The sequence below is a fragment of the Pteropus alecto genome, unplaced genomic scaffold, assembly GCF_000325575.1.
Source record: "Pteropus alecto unplaced genomic scaffold, ASM32557v1 scaffold50, whole genome shotgun sequence".
Classification (NCBI taxonomy): domain Eukaryota; kingdom Metazoa; phylum Chordata; class Mammalia; order Chiroptera; family Pteropodidae; genus Pteropus; species Pteropus alecto.
Genome location: NW_006431918.1, coordinates 10,101,454 through 10,116,837, shown reverse-complemented (window position 1 = coordinate 10,116,837; position 15,384 = coordinate 10,101,454). Strand labels below are relative to the sequence as shown.

Sequence of the window (15,384 nt, the reverse complement as noted above, 5' to 3'; positions counted from 1 at the left end):
CTACTGGTTACCCTGGCTGGCTGACTCTTCATCATGGGGATGCTGTAGATAGAACATATTAATGATAATATCTAGTCTAATTGGACTAGATGACTATTAAGGCCCCTTTCAATGGTCATATTTTCTGGCTCTCTTTGATGGTTTAACAAATCGCCCTCCCCCCATACACACACACACACATACGTAATTCTTTGATACTCCATGCATTGACAGGTAGAGTCTATATCCTCTCACCTTGAATCTGGGATCTGTGACTGCTTGACTATATAAATCTGCAGAAGTGACACTGTACCAGTTTCCAGGCCCAGACCTTAAGAAATTGGCAGCTCTCACTTCTTGTCTCTTGGGACACCCCAACTTGGAATTCAGCCACCATGTTGTGAGAAAGCCTAAACTACTTTGTAGAGAGACACACACATGGTAAAAAACCAACATTCATCACCAAGTAAGTGAACTATTTTGGAAGTGGAGCCTCCAGCCCCAGCAAAGATGAGTTATCCCAGCCAAGCCCCACCCAAAGTGCAGATTAATGAGTAAAGTAAATGACTGTCGTTGTTTTAGCCCTGCTACTGTTTTAGGGTGATTTTGAGCTACAATAGATAACCAGAACAGTCTGAAATATAACGTGACTAGTGCAACATTTCCACAATAGGCCTCACACTAGGAGTGCACTGAAGGACTACAAGGCAGGGCCTTCTCTAAGAAGCCCTCTACTTTTTCTCATATGTCACAGGCAATGGCCTTTGTCCTTCATCTCCTATCCACTTCCACAAAAATCTCTATCATATAAAGACGCTGAGACCCACCTTCTGTAGTGTCTGCACCCTTATTGTTTGGATTTCTTGAGGAATCATAGCCATACTCTGGACCCTTCCACAGACTCTTAAGGGTTCCTGCTTTGCCCTGGACTAGTGGTATGGGGCCTGGAGGTGCTAGCTTCAAGGGACAAGATAAAAGCAAAAAGTACTTGATCCAGTAAACTGTCCACGTTGGCTTTTTAACTTGCTATGAGTTTAAGAGGGAGCATACAAGCCAAGCAAAAGGCAGGCAACGCAGAGGACGCTGGCTCTGTCTGCAGTGGCTCCGGTCCCAGATCAAATCTGCCGGCACTTCCTGGGGAGGGAATGGGTTTCTCTGAAAGGCCTTCCTCGGTTCTCAGGCTTGTCTGTTAAACCACCCTCCTCCTTCGATTCCAGCCCCCCCGCCCCACACACTCACACACTTCCCCGCCCCCGCTTCATTTCAGGAAGGAAACAGTTAAAAAGACTCCTGCTCTTCAGGGCCTGGGAGGGGGCGGCAGCTTTGAGCTTTATAGGAGGAGGGCTGGAAAGTTAGGACATTCTTGCTTTCCTAGAGTAGAGCAGAAAAGGTCTGGGAGCATCTGGAGGAAAAGGAGAGGACAGACGGGAGGCGTGTTCTCTGGAGTTTTCTTTTTCTTGCGAGCCCTCGCGTGCGCGCGCTCCCGTACAGCATCCCTGTGGTCTGGCGATTGTAGACTGGAAGTGGAAAGGCTCCATCTCAGCCGGTGGTCAGAGGTTGCGGGCTCGGAGAGACCTCCCCAGAGAATCCGTGCCCAGGACGTTTTCCCAAGCGTGGGCAGCTGTGCAGCCCGGGCCACCGCCGTGCCGAGCCCGGGACCCACGTCACCCACCCTCGCCAGCTTCGCTTCCTCTCGCCCAGGCGCAGAGCGAGGACCAGGCATCTGTCTGCGCCCGCTCTGCTCCACGGTTGGTGCAGCTTTTTCTTCTCAGGGATCCGGGCGTGGGTGGGGGAGATGCCGCCTGGGCCCCTCGGCTGGGAGTAGGGGGAAGGAAGCATGATTGTCGCCCAGTGCCCTGAACCTTGGGCAACCCTCCGCACGGGCTGGCACCCACCTGCCCAGGGGCGCATGGCGGAGCAGGCGCCTTCCTGTCAGGGGTGCGCTTCAGAAGTATTTGGGGAACTGATCCAAAGCCTCTCAGCCTTCCCAGGTGGGATTCGGAATTTTGGTCAAAGGAAAACCCACAGTTCTCCCTGCGTCTGCCTTTTCCCAGGCATGCAAGAACTTTGCGGAACATTACATACAGCCTTGTCTCTGGCTCGAAAGCCTACTTGTACACCGTGCCCCGCAGCCTTTTCTTACTCGCTTGCTTGTCCTCCCCATACACACGGGGTAGCGGAGGGCACTCCTTGTGAGGGACCGATGTTTTGGAAAACCCCCAGCACAGCTAGTTTGGAAACCTGCCTGTGGAGGTCTGGGCTCAGTTCCGTGCTGTCCTTTAAAGGGCACTTGTTGCCTTTCACGTGCAGAAAACAAGGGCCGTTTCTAGAAAATCAGCCTCTGTTTACACGACCCTAATGGTATTCCGGGTAGAGTTGGCGGCGGAGGGGGTGGGGTGGGAGGCATATTAAAGTCAAACGTCAGTAAGGAGAGTTCCTGCCCAGCGAGCAAAACCTACAGAATACTTGTAAAAAGTTCCTAGGGTTTTTTTTTTTTTTTCTCCTCTTGTAGAAGTTTATAGCTGCCCCTCCTTCTGTTTTTTAAGTGTTAACTCGTTGTGAAACACCTTGGCAGTCATTGCATGTAAACTATCTGCTCTAAACTCATGCCATTTGGGTAAGGTTGGAATTTCCAAATTAGTAATTACAGGTGAACTTTCATCTGGAGAGTCTGAGATAGTAAATGGTTCAAGCGTAGGCATAAGGATTCAGTCTTCTTCCTTAATAATAGCTTTTGAACTTCAGCAAATTCTTAGACCCCAAACAGAAGAATGCTGAATCTGTAAACCATGTTCTTCAGGTCTGAACCTGAGATGCTTCACTAGAGCTATGACTGATTATGACTGATGTTTCCAAGCACAGCATGACTTGGACCCATGGAAATGAGCTACAGACTCATCCTGGGAGAAACATGCATTTGAGAGCCTTCTTTTGTGTGGTTTTGAATTTTTCACCCAATGATAATATGGTATTCACATGCCTTTGCCAAGTATCCCTCAGCTCTGAAACTTAATACCTGTCGAGAGCTGATGGAGATATCATCAGAAATTATTTCTGTGGTGGCATCACTGTTGGAGGAGGAATGAAAGCGGTTTTAATGGTAGCTTGCTCACCCTTTGATAAGAACCCACAGCCTTGGCCTCCTTAGCTCCTGCTGCAATCAGCTGACCAAGCAGACCAGCAAGCTAATGTTCAAACATTAGCAGACCAGCAAGCTAATGTTCAAACCTTTCATGAGTGGTGGAATACTTACGATAGCCAGGTCCGGTCACTAAATATCCTCCTAGCAGACTCTAATGGGCAAAGAGACATTCCATTTCTTGAAAAAGCCTTCTCTCTCTTATTTTTAAGAGAACTATTACTGAAGTTTCCATTACAATAAGGAAACTGGGAAGCTTTAGTCATTACAAGGTATTGAAGGATTTCTTTTCTGGAGAGGAGGATGACAGTATGCTTTGTTCGTAGAGCCCTGGTCTCCACTGAAAAATGAAAACATTGGCATTTTGTAGGTCTATCAATATTCTGTCAGATACTCACTCCAAACTGTAAGAAGCGGGAAAAAACTGCAAACTACTTATAATTAAGTCCAGGCAAAACTGGCATGTACATAGTATGCCCCTACCTTAGAAAAATTGCTATTTTTTTCATTTATTTTTATCATATTAGACGGAGTAAAGTCCTACAAGAAAAGTAAAGTGAGGCATTATACCGGCCCTGCCACTTCTTGGCCATGAAAACTGGACTAAACTTCAAGACTCAGTTTCTTCATGAGTAAAACAGGGATTTTGCCCCGCTTACATAGAGTTGTAAAGCTCAAGTGGGATGACAGGTACATACATACTAGATTACTACTGTACATAAAATGTTATTATTTCAGATTCCTGGGGAAACCTCTGGAGAAAGCTAAAGTATACGGTATTTGTGCCTTAGATCTACTTTAGACCTTACAGACAACTTGAATCAATCTCATTTTATCCACATAGTGACTAAACCTAAGCTTTATTGATTTCCTAAATAATTGTCAAAATCTCTGAAAGTGGTTAATACCAACTATGAATAGATTCTGAAAAAGGACACAATTTTTTAAAATATTAAATTATACATCATAGATACACACACCATTGTACAAAGGAACTTAAGGTCTTCATTTAAAGATTCATAAAAACTCACAAAAAAGAAAATATACAAAATATTTAAATGTCAGAAGTCATTTTTATTTACCTTTCATTACTGTGTTACCACCAACCTCCTTCATTTTACCACCATCTTTTCTTTAAGGATTAAAGTAGAAACTAGACTATATGGGCAAGAAAGACCACTTAATCTCTGAAAATGACTAAAACAAACAAACAAACAAATGGTCTTTTGAAAATGTATAACAACCCTCCTGAGTCTACTGCTTCGTTGAAACTCTGGAAACTTGGTTAAAACATTTTAAGTGCTAAGAAGGCATGAGAATGAGAAACAGTGTTGCCTGTCGGTTAAGAGTTCAGGTTCAGAGTCAGACTAAACTGCCTTAGAAGTACAGCACTGTCACTCACTACCTGTGGCTTTGACAAGTTACTTGACCTTCCTGAGCCTCTGTTTCCCTCTATTTATAATAAAACTCTGTCTGTGCTTCACAGGGTCATGGTATGGATTAGATGGCATCATACATGTGGAGTACTCAGCACCATAACTGGGCATAATAAATGTAGCTATGTGGGATGTTTAAAAGAGAGCACGAGGCAGACATCCTGTGGAAATCCAAATGGTGTGCCTGGCCTAGGGAACTCCATTCCTCCCAATTTCACTCATTGGCAAACATCGTGATTCTAACTTATGAGGAATGGAAAAGCCAAAAACTCCTCAGATGATATAGGTTGTACACATTAACATCAAAGTTTTCAATAAAATATTTCATGTATTCAGTTATGTCATTTTTAATTGAAACTAAGATTATTAAATGTATTAATGGTGTTAACTAGAGTTCTGATTTTAAATTAACATTTTATAACACTTTAAATGGCTACCTATGCTGTATTTTTCCCTATGTTCATTGTTTACTGTGTGCAAAACACACATTTTGGAATATTGGATTCTTAATTATAGAATTTGCTAATTTTATGCCTTAAAACTATGTAACTTTTACTCAGCATATAATGCCTTTTCTCTTTCATTAATAAATGAAATTTTATATCTCAACTCTTGAAGATTTTTGTAAGTCAGATTCTTATCAGCCTAGATGTAGTAAAGAGAAAAAAAAAGGAACTTTTTATGTACTTCTTGAAAGAAAACTGACATATCCTCATCCATATTATAATCTAGACATAAATATAACTGTGGATACAGTTGAGAGAGAGAGGCAGAGAGAGAGATACAGAGAAAGAGACAAGGATAGAGATAAGTTGCCCTAATAGAGCTTTGGTCTTTTCTGGTTTTGTTCTTCCATGGGGTAAGCTGACATAGATATATCTCATCTCATTACCAAATATATCCTGCTTTTTAATTGAAGAAATAAATAATTATTGACTACAATACTACTGGCAACTAGATTTTATAACCAGAATTATTTTTTCTCTTTTCTTTTTCCAGGTGAAAAAAAAAGTGAGGGTACAAAAGCAACACAAAAAGAGACATTTCCTCAAGTTTGCATCAAGATGGAAACCTTTTGCTTTAGTGTGTCTTTTTGGGTGGCACTAGTTGGATGTGTAATCAGTGATAATCCTGAGAGCTACAGCACAAATCTAAGCACTCATGTGGAAGATTTCACCACTTTTCGTGGGACAGAGCTCAGCTTCTTGGTTACCACTCATCGACCCACTAATTTGGCCTTACCCAGCAATGGCTCAATGCACAACTATTGCCCACAGCAGACTAAGATTACTTCAGCTTTCAAATACATTAACACTGTGATATCTTGTACTATTTTCATCGTGGGAATGGTGGGGAATGCAACTCTGCTCAGGATCATTTACCAGAACAAGTGTATGAGGAATGGCCCCAACGCGCTGATAGCCAGCCTTGCCCTTGGAGACCTTATCTATGTGGTCATTGATCTTCCTATCAATGTATTTAAGGTAGGAAGTACCCACAAATATATCTGCAGGTTTGAACATATGTTCTGATTCCACAGTAAGAGAGTTACTGCAGACTTTTCTCATTTTCTGAATTTTAGTCTGTTTTTACTGAGAGCAGTTTCTGCTATCTTACAATTCAGTGACATTTTAAAATTTTATTATTTGTTAAATGTTACACTTCTTTTCTAACTTAACTGTTAACCAAATAGTATTTCAAGGATGACTCTTCAAAGTCGTAGTGTTTTATAAATCAATTCTCATGCCAGCCCTGTGCTTGCTGAGTAAATAGGCAATCTTGGGGAGATACTTGATTTTGAATAGAGTACTTAAATATATGTTCAATTTCAGTTACCTTCTTAATGCAGTGTTGTTCAGAGGCCAGATACCCACAGTATGGCTTGAAATGAAAAGCACCTATTTTATTTTGATTGTCTGGACTGATGATTGGAGCCAAAGGGCATGTTGGCTTTCCTCGCTTATCTGGAAGACTTAGAGATAATGTGGTCCAGGTGGTAGGAGGCCAGTGTTGACCTCATTGAGCAGTATTACCAAAACCATTTAAATTAGGCATCAGTTTACTGTTGCCTCCCTCATGTCTTCAGTGTACATTTAAGAGTACTCACTGTGCACCCGCCTCAGAGCTGGGCAATAAGATCCAAAGACAAATTAGACAAAATCAGTGCTTGAATGGAAGAGGCAGATAACTAACCTACCGCTACTGTGGTCACCTTGTTTTCAGGACTATTTAGTACCAAAACACACTAAAGCCAAAAGGAAGTAGATATTCCATATTTGGTCTGATAGTTGTGAGAGGAAAATGGCTGTAAGACTTCAAATGAACTAAAATTCAAATGAAATTACATGATCTATGCCAGATATTATGGAATGTCTTTATTTTAAGCCTAGGAAAAGCACTTTCTTCCACACTTATTTTTTTCTTCTATGTATTATCCATGGAAATGAAGCTATTCTGAGCAACAATATTTTGAAATATGACTTTAAATGGCAAGTTTGTCGATTGAAGAAATGCTAAATTTTAAGTAGAACAGTAGTCTTCCAGTCCCCAATAGATAAACTTAAAGTGTGGCAAAATTATACTAGCATACCAGAAAAATCAGTGGTCTAACAATAATGGTGAAAACAATGATTATAGTTGTGAACAGTACAAATAAAAAACATTTCAAAATTACTCCAATACACTGTTTGCCAAATTGGAGGAACTTGACAACAAATAATAATTTTAAAAAATCATATATCATCTCTTTCCACAGAATAGCAGAAATACATGTGTTTTCTATTTGAACTTAAAATGGGATTTTAGAACTGAACAATGATGCAAGATTGAACATGTGTAAATAACTTAAAAGGTTTAGAATATGCTACAGAACTTTAATTTTTTTCTTTAAAGGGTTACTTATCTCCTCTTTATGAAATATGTGTATTTAACACCTGGCTTTCTCATAACATATTTCTTTAATAATAGATTTGACAATGTTCATATGTTCAAAATTTGACTCTTCAGCAGTCATGGTGCGGAGTATTAAACACTGATTATTCTTATACACCATTTACCAACCCAGTAGGGCTCAGGAGAACAATTAACCATCTCTGAATTAATACCTCCCATTTCACCATGTGCAAAGCAGCTTCTTAGCAAATCAATATCTGCAGCTGTTGAGAAGAAGACTTGCTTATTGCTTTGAGTTGCAACCTGCCAATCAACAGACTAAAAACTTCATTCCTATTCCATAGCAACATTTTAAGTCAGATAATCTGGAATGTCTCCAAATTAGTTGAAAAAATTTTTTAAACACTTGTTTTACATTCATATAGTAATGGATAAAAATTAACACATTTTTATTTGACTATATGGTTCTTACCTCTTGGAAATCCAATAGAATTGTCCCTCCAAATCCATGGGTTCCACGTTAGCAGATTCAACCAACTGCAGATTGAAAATAATCAGGAAAAAAAATAAGTCATGTTGTTGCTGATGTGACTATGTAGTTAGACCTATGATGACTGTGTCTGTACTGAAAATCTACAACTTTTTCTTCTTATAATTTTCCTAAACAATACACTATAACAACTATTTACATAGCATTTACATTGTACTAGGCATTATAAGTGACTTAGATATGATTCAAAATATGCAGGAGGATATGCATAGGTTATATGCATATACTATGCTATTTTATATAAAGGACTGAGCATCCAAGGATTTTGGTATTGGCGGGCGTCCTAGAACCAATCCCCCACAGATACTGAGGGATGATTGCACTTTATATACCTATTGTAGTTCTAAATAATGTAGATAGCTTGGCTATGGTGTTTTTACGTCACAGGAGAAGATTTATGTAAATCCTATTTTTCTAAAACCCGTGTAATGAGTCATTTAACCAATATTACAGAAAGGAAACCTTTTGGGTTAAATGAAAATATTCTTTAGTCATTTCAATCTTTTTCCAGAGAAAAAGAGAAAAGCAGTGGAATGAGCTAAAAAGCCTCATAATATTTGGGAGTTATTTCTACTTCTTTCTCTCAGTCCTCTTCTCTAGGTTAGGAGACCATAAGACGTTGCTGTTTCTCTGACTTCTGCCCAGGACAGTCAATAGATAGCCTTCCTAGCAAGTGAGCTCTAGGCCCCCCTGCCATTTCTCCACAGCCGCCTCCTGCTGTAACATTCTAATGCTTTGGAGTCTCACATGTCAGACCTGTGATTCTTCTAACCATGTCAATCTACTCTGTATTTCAGGGCAAAGTAGCAGCTGTCTATCTCACTTCGCCATTATGTTTAGGTACCTATGTAATGAAAATAATGCATAGACTTGGAGAACAGTCTATTAAACGGACCCATGGAGCTTCTTTATCTCCCTCACTATTAGAAGAATTAGGTTGAAAGAACAACCATGGAAAGTATCTCCTGTGCTCTTCAAAGAAAGATGAATTTTCAAATCACACAGGTCACTATGTCTGACAATTCTATCAGTTGCTATTATACTCAGTTCTTGGGTGTCTCCGGGCAGAGCACATTGCATTGAGTCATATCACAGTCAGCATAAATGGAAGTAAACAGTGTGAAGATTGTGTCTTTGGGTGAGGCAGACTTGCTGATTACCCTGCAGTACTGTTACTAGTGATAAAGTGTTCTTCCTATTCACACTTTATCCCCTTTCTCTCACTTTGGAAGAGATTGTACTGAAAGTGTTTCATATATGAATGTGATGTAAAATATAACTGAAAAGCAATGCAGCAAAAGTATCAGGCAGGTGGGCTCTTTCTAATCCGTCATTTTCCCGTTTGGCTAGTACTGGGTGGCTCTGGATGTTCTCTGTGCATGGAAGAGGTGGTCGCTCTACACAATTTCCAAAAGTTTCCAAAAAAATCTCCATATCTTCAAGGTTTCTTCCCTCCAGCCAATACTGGATCTTGCTTCTACTGTCACTGCTCAGAAACACCCAGGAGCTCTCATGTTTAGTAGTCAAGGCCCTCTCCATTCTCACCATACTTTACAAGCCCTACTACCTACCTACTTCCTAAAATGTATGCTCAGCTCTTGTCAGAATGTCATCACTACCCCTAAGTAACTTTCCGTGCCCTAAATCAGCAGTCCCCAACCTTTTCGGCACCAGGGACCAGTGCTCCCATGAAAATCTAATGTCTGATGATCTGAGGTGGAGCTGAGGCGGTGATGCTAGTCCTGGGGAGCTGCTGCAAATACAGATAAAAATTCACCTGCTCTCGCCCACTGCTCACCTCCTGCTGTGTGGCCTGGTTCCTAACAGGCCACGGGCCTGTACCAGTCCAGGCCCTGGGGTTGGGGATCCTTGCCCTAAATAACTTTCTTAGAGAGGCTGATATAGTCACCAAATTGCTGCTTCTGAGACATTACAAATCCTAAATTGAAAAATGAGTTAGGTATGGAATTACATGTGTTGCATTAATAAAAAAATAAACCAAAAAGTAGAAAGAAATTTCTCTGACCTTTGCTTACACTTAAATATACATAGACACTTTATATTACCTAGTGATAAAATCAGACATTCTGAGACAATAAAATATAAAGCAGAAGGAAGCTAAGGAAGCAAATAAATGCCAGTTATCTTCTTGTTTTTCAATCATAAAAGTCTTGAAAATGGCAATGTTGAAAAGCTGTTAACTAAGTTTGTCAAAGGATTACTCTAAACTGTAATTGTTAAAAAAAAAATCACTAATTTCAAAATAAGACTGAAAAGAACGGGAGGGATAAAAAGAAAGGAGTTAGTGGACCCTTTCAAATATCCTCATTTATAACTTAAACTGATGATGGATTCAGTTTATCAGGACATTACTTTATCTGATATCCTGATTATTCAAGAAATGCAAAAACTTAGCCATGTAAATTTATATATAAAATATTTCCATTCGTTACAAGGATATCTGTGTTTAGGGACCAAAAATAACCCCCAATTACTAAATGGCAATATTGATTAGAATACACAGTGATTTGTGAAATATTGTTTATGCCATGAAGTGTTGTCTATAGGAAGATGGGTTATAATTTTGAGTAGAGTAGAAACCCTAAAGCAGGACTGGCACCGTGCACTTTTAGGATAACAGCTCATTCATATGTGCACACAGAGATGCCCATAAACCACTGTACTGCAGCCTATTAAGTAGAAACAGAATTGTGAGGAAATACATGTAAGAGACGAGCAGAGAAGATTAGAATGGTGGCCACGGGAAGAGGGGAGGAGTTGAGTCTAACGACTTGAACTAGAAATCTCTGAAATGCATGGCAGGAGTTGGAACCAGTGAGGTCACAGAAAATTCTGTAGGTGAATAATGTCTCCATTTAGCATGTGGAGTAAAACAGATCCAGAAGAACAAGCTAAATAGCCAGTGACAGCTTCCAGTAACTGATTGTTGATTACTAATTGAGTTCACTCTAAGCAACCACCACTTGGGATCAACAGTGAAAAATAAACAAATACAATTTCTGTATGAAATGATCAGGAATGTTTTGCAATGGAAAGTCAAGGCTCCCAATATGGTGTTCTGGCAGAGGATCTGAGAAATGTGGAAACCAGAGATGTTCACAGAGAGCCAGTTATCTTCATATTCACAAAGCCTTTGACATCTTGTGCAACTGGGATCCATCCTGTCGGAGCTGTCATACAAAAGTTGTTTCTCAACACATCAAATCATCAAGGAGATTTTTGTCTCAAAAACAAATTGCCACAGTTTATAGATTGTATGCCTCGAACATAGTAGTTGTTCAATAAATGCTTATTAATCTGATTTGTTTTGATTAGGGTCTTTACCGTTAAAATTAATTTCTAATCAGAGTTCTTTGAGACCTTCAAATTAAAATAATGGTAGTGATGATGATGATAATTTGTCAGGGAGATTCTTCATTAATGGACAAGGCACAGGGTATTTTCGGTGGTCTGCACATGCTATTCCTCAAAGCTGATCAAATTACCCACCAAATTGCATGCATGATAAGGGTATTTTTTTCTTTTTTAATCATCATTAAGTAAATAAAAAAAGACCTTTCTCATGCACTGCAGTAACAGTGCTATAATCATAACATGAGGTACAGAAACTGTATTGCCTGAATTTTAAGAGAGAAATTTTGTCCTTTGACCAAGATCTCTGTCCCTTGTTGGTGCAATGCCTCCTAGCTAGTTGTCCTCATAGATGGCTCTGACCCTGCCTCTTCTCCAGGCACCTCTTCACACTTTTCCTCTGCCTCCATCTACTCCAGCTAACCTGGCCCATTTGAGAACCCCAAGATGATTCTTCTACCTGGAATATTTCTACCTCGTGCCTCTTCTGGCTTACCCCACCTATTCTACAGATCTTAGCTTAAACATCTCTTTGTCTGGCAAGTATCCATGACCCAGATTGGGTTAGTGCCTTTCTCCTGTGTTCCCATGACACCCTCTATTAACCCTGTAATAGCATTTAACACACACTCTATTGTATTTGCCAATTCACTTGCCTGTCTGTCCCACTAGACAGCAAGTTCCTTGAGGCAAGCTGCCATCATTCTCATTAATCATCATATCTCTTGCACCCAGCACTGTGCCCAGCTTAAAAATTCTTGATGAATGAGTAAAATAAGAAAATGTACTACAGTTGCCTCTATAAGAATGTTCTCCCATGTAGTTCTAGATCTAAAGGCAGACTTGCTTTTTGAATTAATTGGACTTCTATTTTTTTCCTGCAAACCAGGAATGTCTTGGGGACCGTCAATCTGCATGCAAAGCAGAGTAGCATGTAACAACAGGATCATTTTCTCCCTTTCCCTTTGTCTTTAGAGGTCAAGAGTTCTTTTACTATGGGTCAGGCATTGTGTTGTTTAACTTCCTCTCTCTCTAGTACATATAACCAAGTGAAGGGTTCTTTTCAAGGTTTCTGTACAATATGCATTCTTTGAGCATAGTTGTAATTGTGGTTATGATTGAAATATTAAACCTCTAAGTGATCTGGAATATCAAAAGGAACATTTTTATCACAAAGATTGTATTTGTTCTTTAGAAAATAAAAGATTGATTTTCTGACATAGTTAAGGCATGTTCATTGCAAAAGTTCATTATGCTAAACTAACTAGGTGATTTAAGAATATATTATATATAAAATGACAGAGTGATAAATTTATTACCCAATTTGCTGTTATAAGGAAGTTGCTGTCTGGAAAGTCTTCAGAACCCTCTCCAACTCTATCTCCCCTTCTGACTTTTCGTTTCCTGTGTCTGGGAACCTCATTGCTTTCTCTCATGGGCATGTAAAGTAATTATTCTCGTGTGAGGTTATTCTGCTAAACCTCAGCATTTGGCTTACAGCACAGTTATCCCCATTTCTGATGGGGGATGGAAACCTTCCATAACTGCAAGATTATTCCCATGGCTGAGGAGGAGAAATGGTTTCATTAGGAAGGTGCTGAGGTGTAAAAAGCATAATTCCTGATGATGACCCTTCATCAAACAGACAGCTCATAAGATCTCGCTATATTCTAAATTTAACATAAAGTAGTAATACATAAAAGTTTTATTCAAGAAAGGAATTTTCACACGGTACACAGTACATGTGCGAATGTTATACTGATTTCAGCATTCTGATCAATAAAACCAGATGTTCTGGCTATTTTATGCTGAAATATTTCTATAGTGTCTTCATCTTATGAGTTGCCAGGATGTGCATGTTATTTCTTTATTAGCATATCATAGAGTTAGTATGAAGAATGTAAAACTAAAATGAAAGAGGATGGAGAATCAAGTTTACTATCTCTGAAGCTGATTCTAAGACTAGAGAGGTTAAGTAAGGAATGTTTTAAGAAATTCTGTCAAAATAAATTTGGTAAACTGCCAGAAACTCTACAGTTGCTTTCTGGATCTACCATATTCTCCTGGGAATTAGAGTAACTGCTTTCTGTAGCTAAAATTTTATTTTTAACTAGGACTAGTTTTTCTTGGAAGAACTTTCCTATATTATAAAGTTGATAGTTGATATCACAGTCAATAATAGAATTGAATGTAAGCATCATTCGGTCTTAATTTTTGGTAGCCTTATTTTTAAATTTGACATCAAAAATTTTACAAAACCACATACCTTAAAATGTTTATTTAAATTTGAAAGCTTTGAAGTCCCCAGTGTTCCTGGACTCAGGAAGCAAAAATCAAGTGTGCCCTCAGAAAGGTTTAATATTATTTTCAGATGTGCAGAGTTAGAGGTCACTTTTTAGAATTTAAACATCTGTAAGAGGGGTTTTTTTTTTTTTGACATTTTTTTTGCCATCACAACTTTTAAAACAACTTAATTCAAGACTAGAATCAATTATAGAAACTGGTCAAATCATGCTTCTCATAACACTTATACTAAACATGGGAGTCTTATTATTTCAGATCAAATTTACTAGAAGGTAATGGTGATGCCAACCGAATTACATCAGGTATTTCTTGTCCAAATGTTCTTCATTTATTCATTCAATAAATATTTATTGAGCAGCTACTATATACCACTCTTTGAGGGAAAATTGCAGTGAACAAAACCAGACAAACATCCTTGCCCTGTGGAGTTTACATTCTAATAGAATAACGAGACAATAAGCAAGCTAAATAAGTAAATAGATAGTATGTGAGATAAGTGCTAAGGAGAAAAGTAAAATTGGGAAGGAGAATAGAAAGAAAGGGAAGAGGATGTTAACTTTAGAGTGGGTGGAAAATACAAGATGACAGTTGTGTAAAAACTTAGACGAAGGAGCAAACCGTGCCACTAAGTAAGAGTACTCCAGCCACGATGGAAACTGGAAGTACAAAGATTCTGAGGCAGTGAGCCCGAAGGCTTAAAGAACAGCAAGGAGGCCATGGCGGTTGGATGGAGGGGAGAGATTAGTACCAGATGAGGTTACAGGGAGTAGAGCAGAATATGGGGGAGGAAGATAACATACGACCTAATAATAGGGCGACCATATAATTTATCATTCAAACCAGGGTACTTTTGAGAGTGAAAGGAGACACTATCAGTAATTATATCTGGACAGTAAGCACAAATGAAGACTGTCCTGGATAAACCAGGAAACATGGTCTCCCTACCTATACACTGTTATAAAGTCTTGAGTTTTTCTTTGAGTGAGATAGGAAGCTTTTAGAAGGTTATAAGCAGATGAATGAAATGATCTGGTTTAAATTTTAACAAGAACATTCTGGCTACTATGTGGAAAAACATTTCCTAAATTAATGAAGAAAAAGTATACAATCTTAAAATGTTATTTACACCAATATATAACATAAGAATAATATTACCTAAAGCTTAATTAGTGGTTAGTCTGTGTCAAGCTCTTTTGAGCCCTACAAAAAACCTATAATTCACTACTAGATTGCCTGACTCCAAAAGTAAAGAAACTGAGGCCCAGTGTTTAAGAAGTTTCCTCAAAGTTACACAGCTAACAAGTGGCAGAGCTAGGATTTGGATCCAGTCTTATGTCAAAGGCCATGCTGCTAGCTAAGCTAGCTTCTCTCCCATATACCTCATAAGTCAAATTTCATAGTTATCGAAATGGCATCCCTAGAATAGATATATATTTTCAAAAACAATGTTCAAAGATAAAAGTCATCCCCTTTTCTCTTCATTAAATCCAACACCTTCTTTTAGTTCTTTATTTAAAACAGAAGTAACATATTAAAAGGAAAATGTGTATGATACAGAGATTGCTCTCCAGAATAGCATTTATGTTATAAGTCTTGCAGATTGCATTTGGACATTGGTAAACAGATTTCTGTATTCTATACTCATTGTCATATTGGTGAGGTCAACAGACAGAAGGGAGCCAGTGAATAAAAAATAAACAGAAAAGAAGGGT

General features: G+C 38.9%; 1 protein-coding gene across 1 annotated transcript in view; it reads left to right on the top strand.

Moving 5' to 3' along the window:
- Positions 1–1,450: 1,450 nt before the first annotated feature.
- The window catches only part of EDNRA (endothelin receptor type A), a 46,079-nt gene continuing 32,145 nt past the window's right edge, over positions 1,451–15,384 (top strand). Inside the window, exons 1-2 of the mRNA XM_025042397.1 lie at positions 1,451–1,727; positions 5,554–6,038. Of these exons, the coding sequence (XP_024898165.1) occupies positions 5,619–6,038 (420 nt within the window). The 5' untranslated portion in view covers positions 1,451–1,727; positions 5,554–5,618. The remainder of the gene's footprint in view (positions 1,728–5,553; positions 6,039–15,384) is intronic.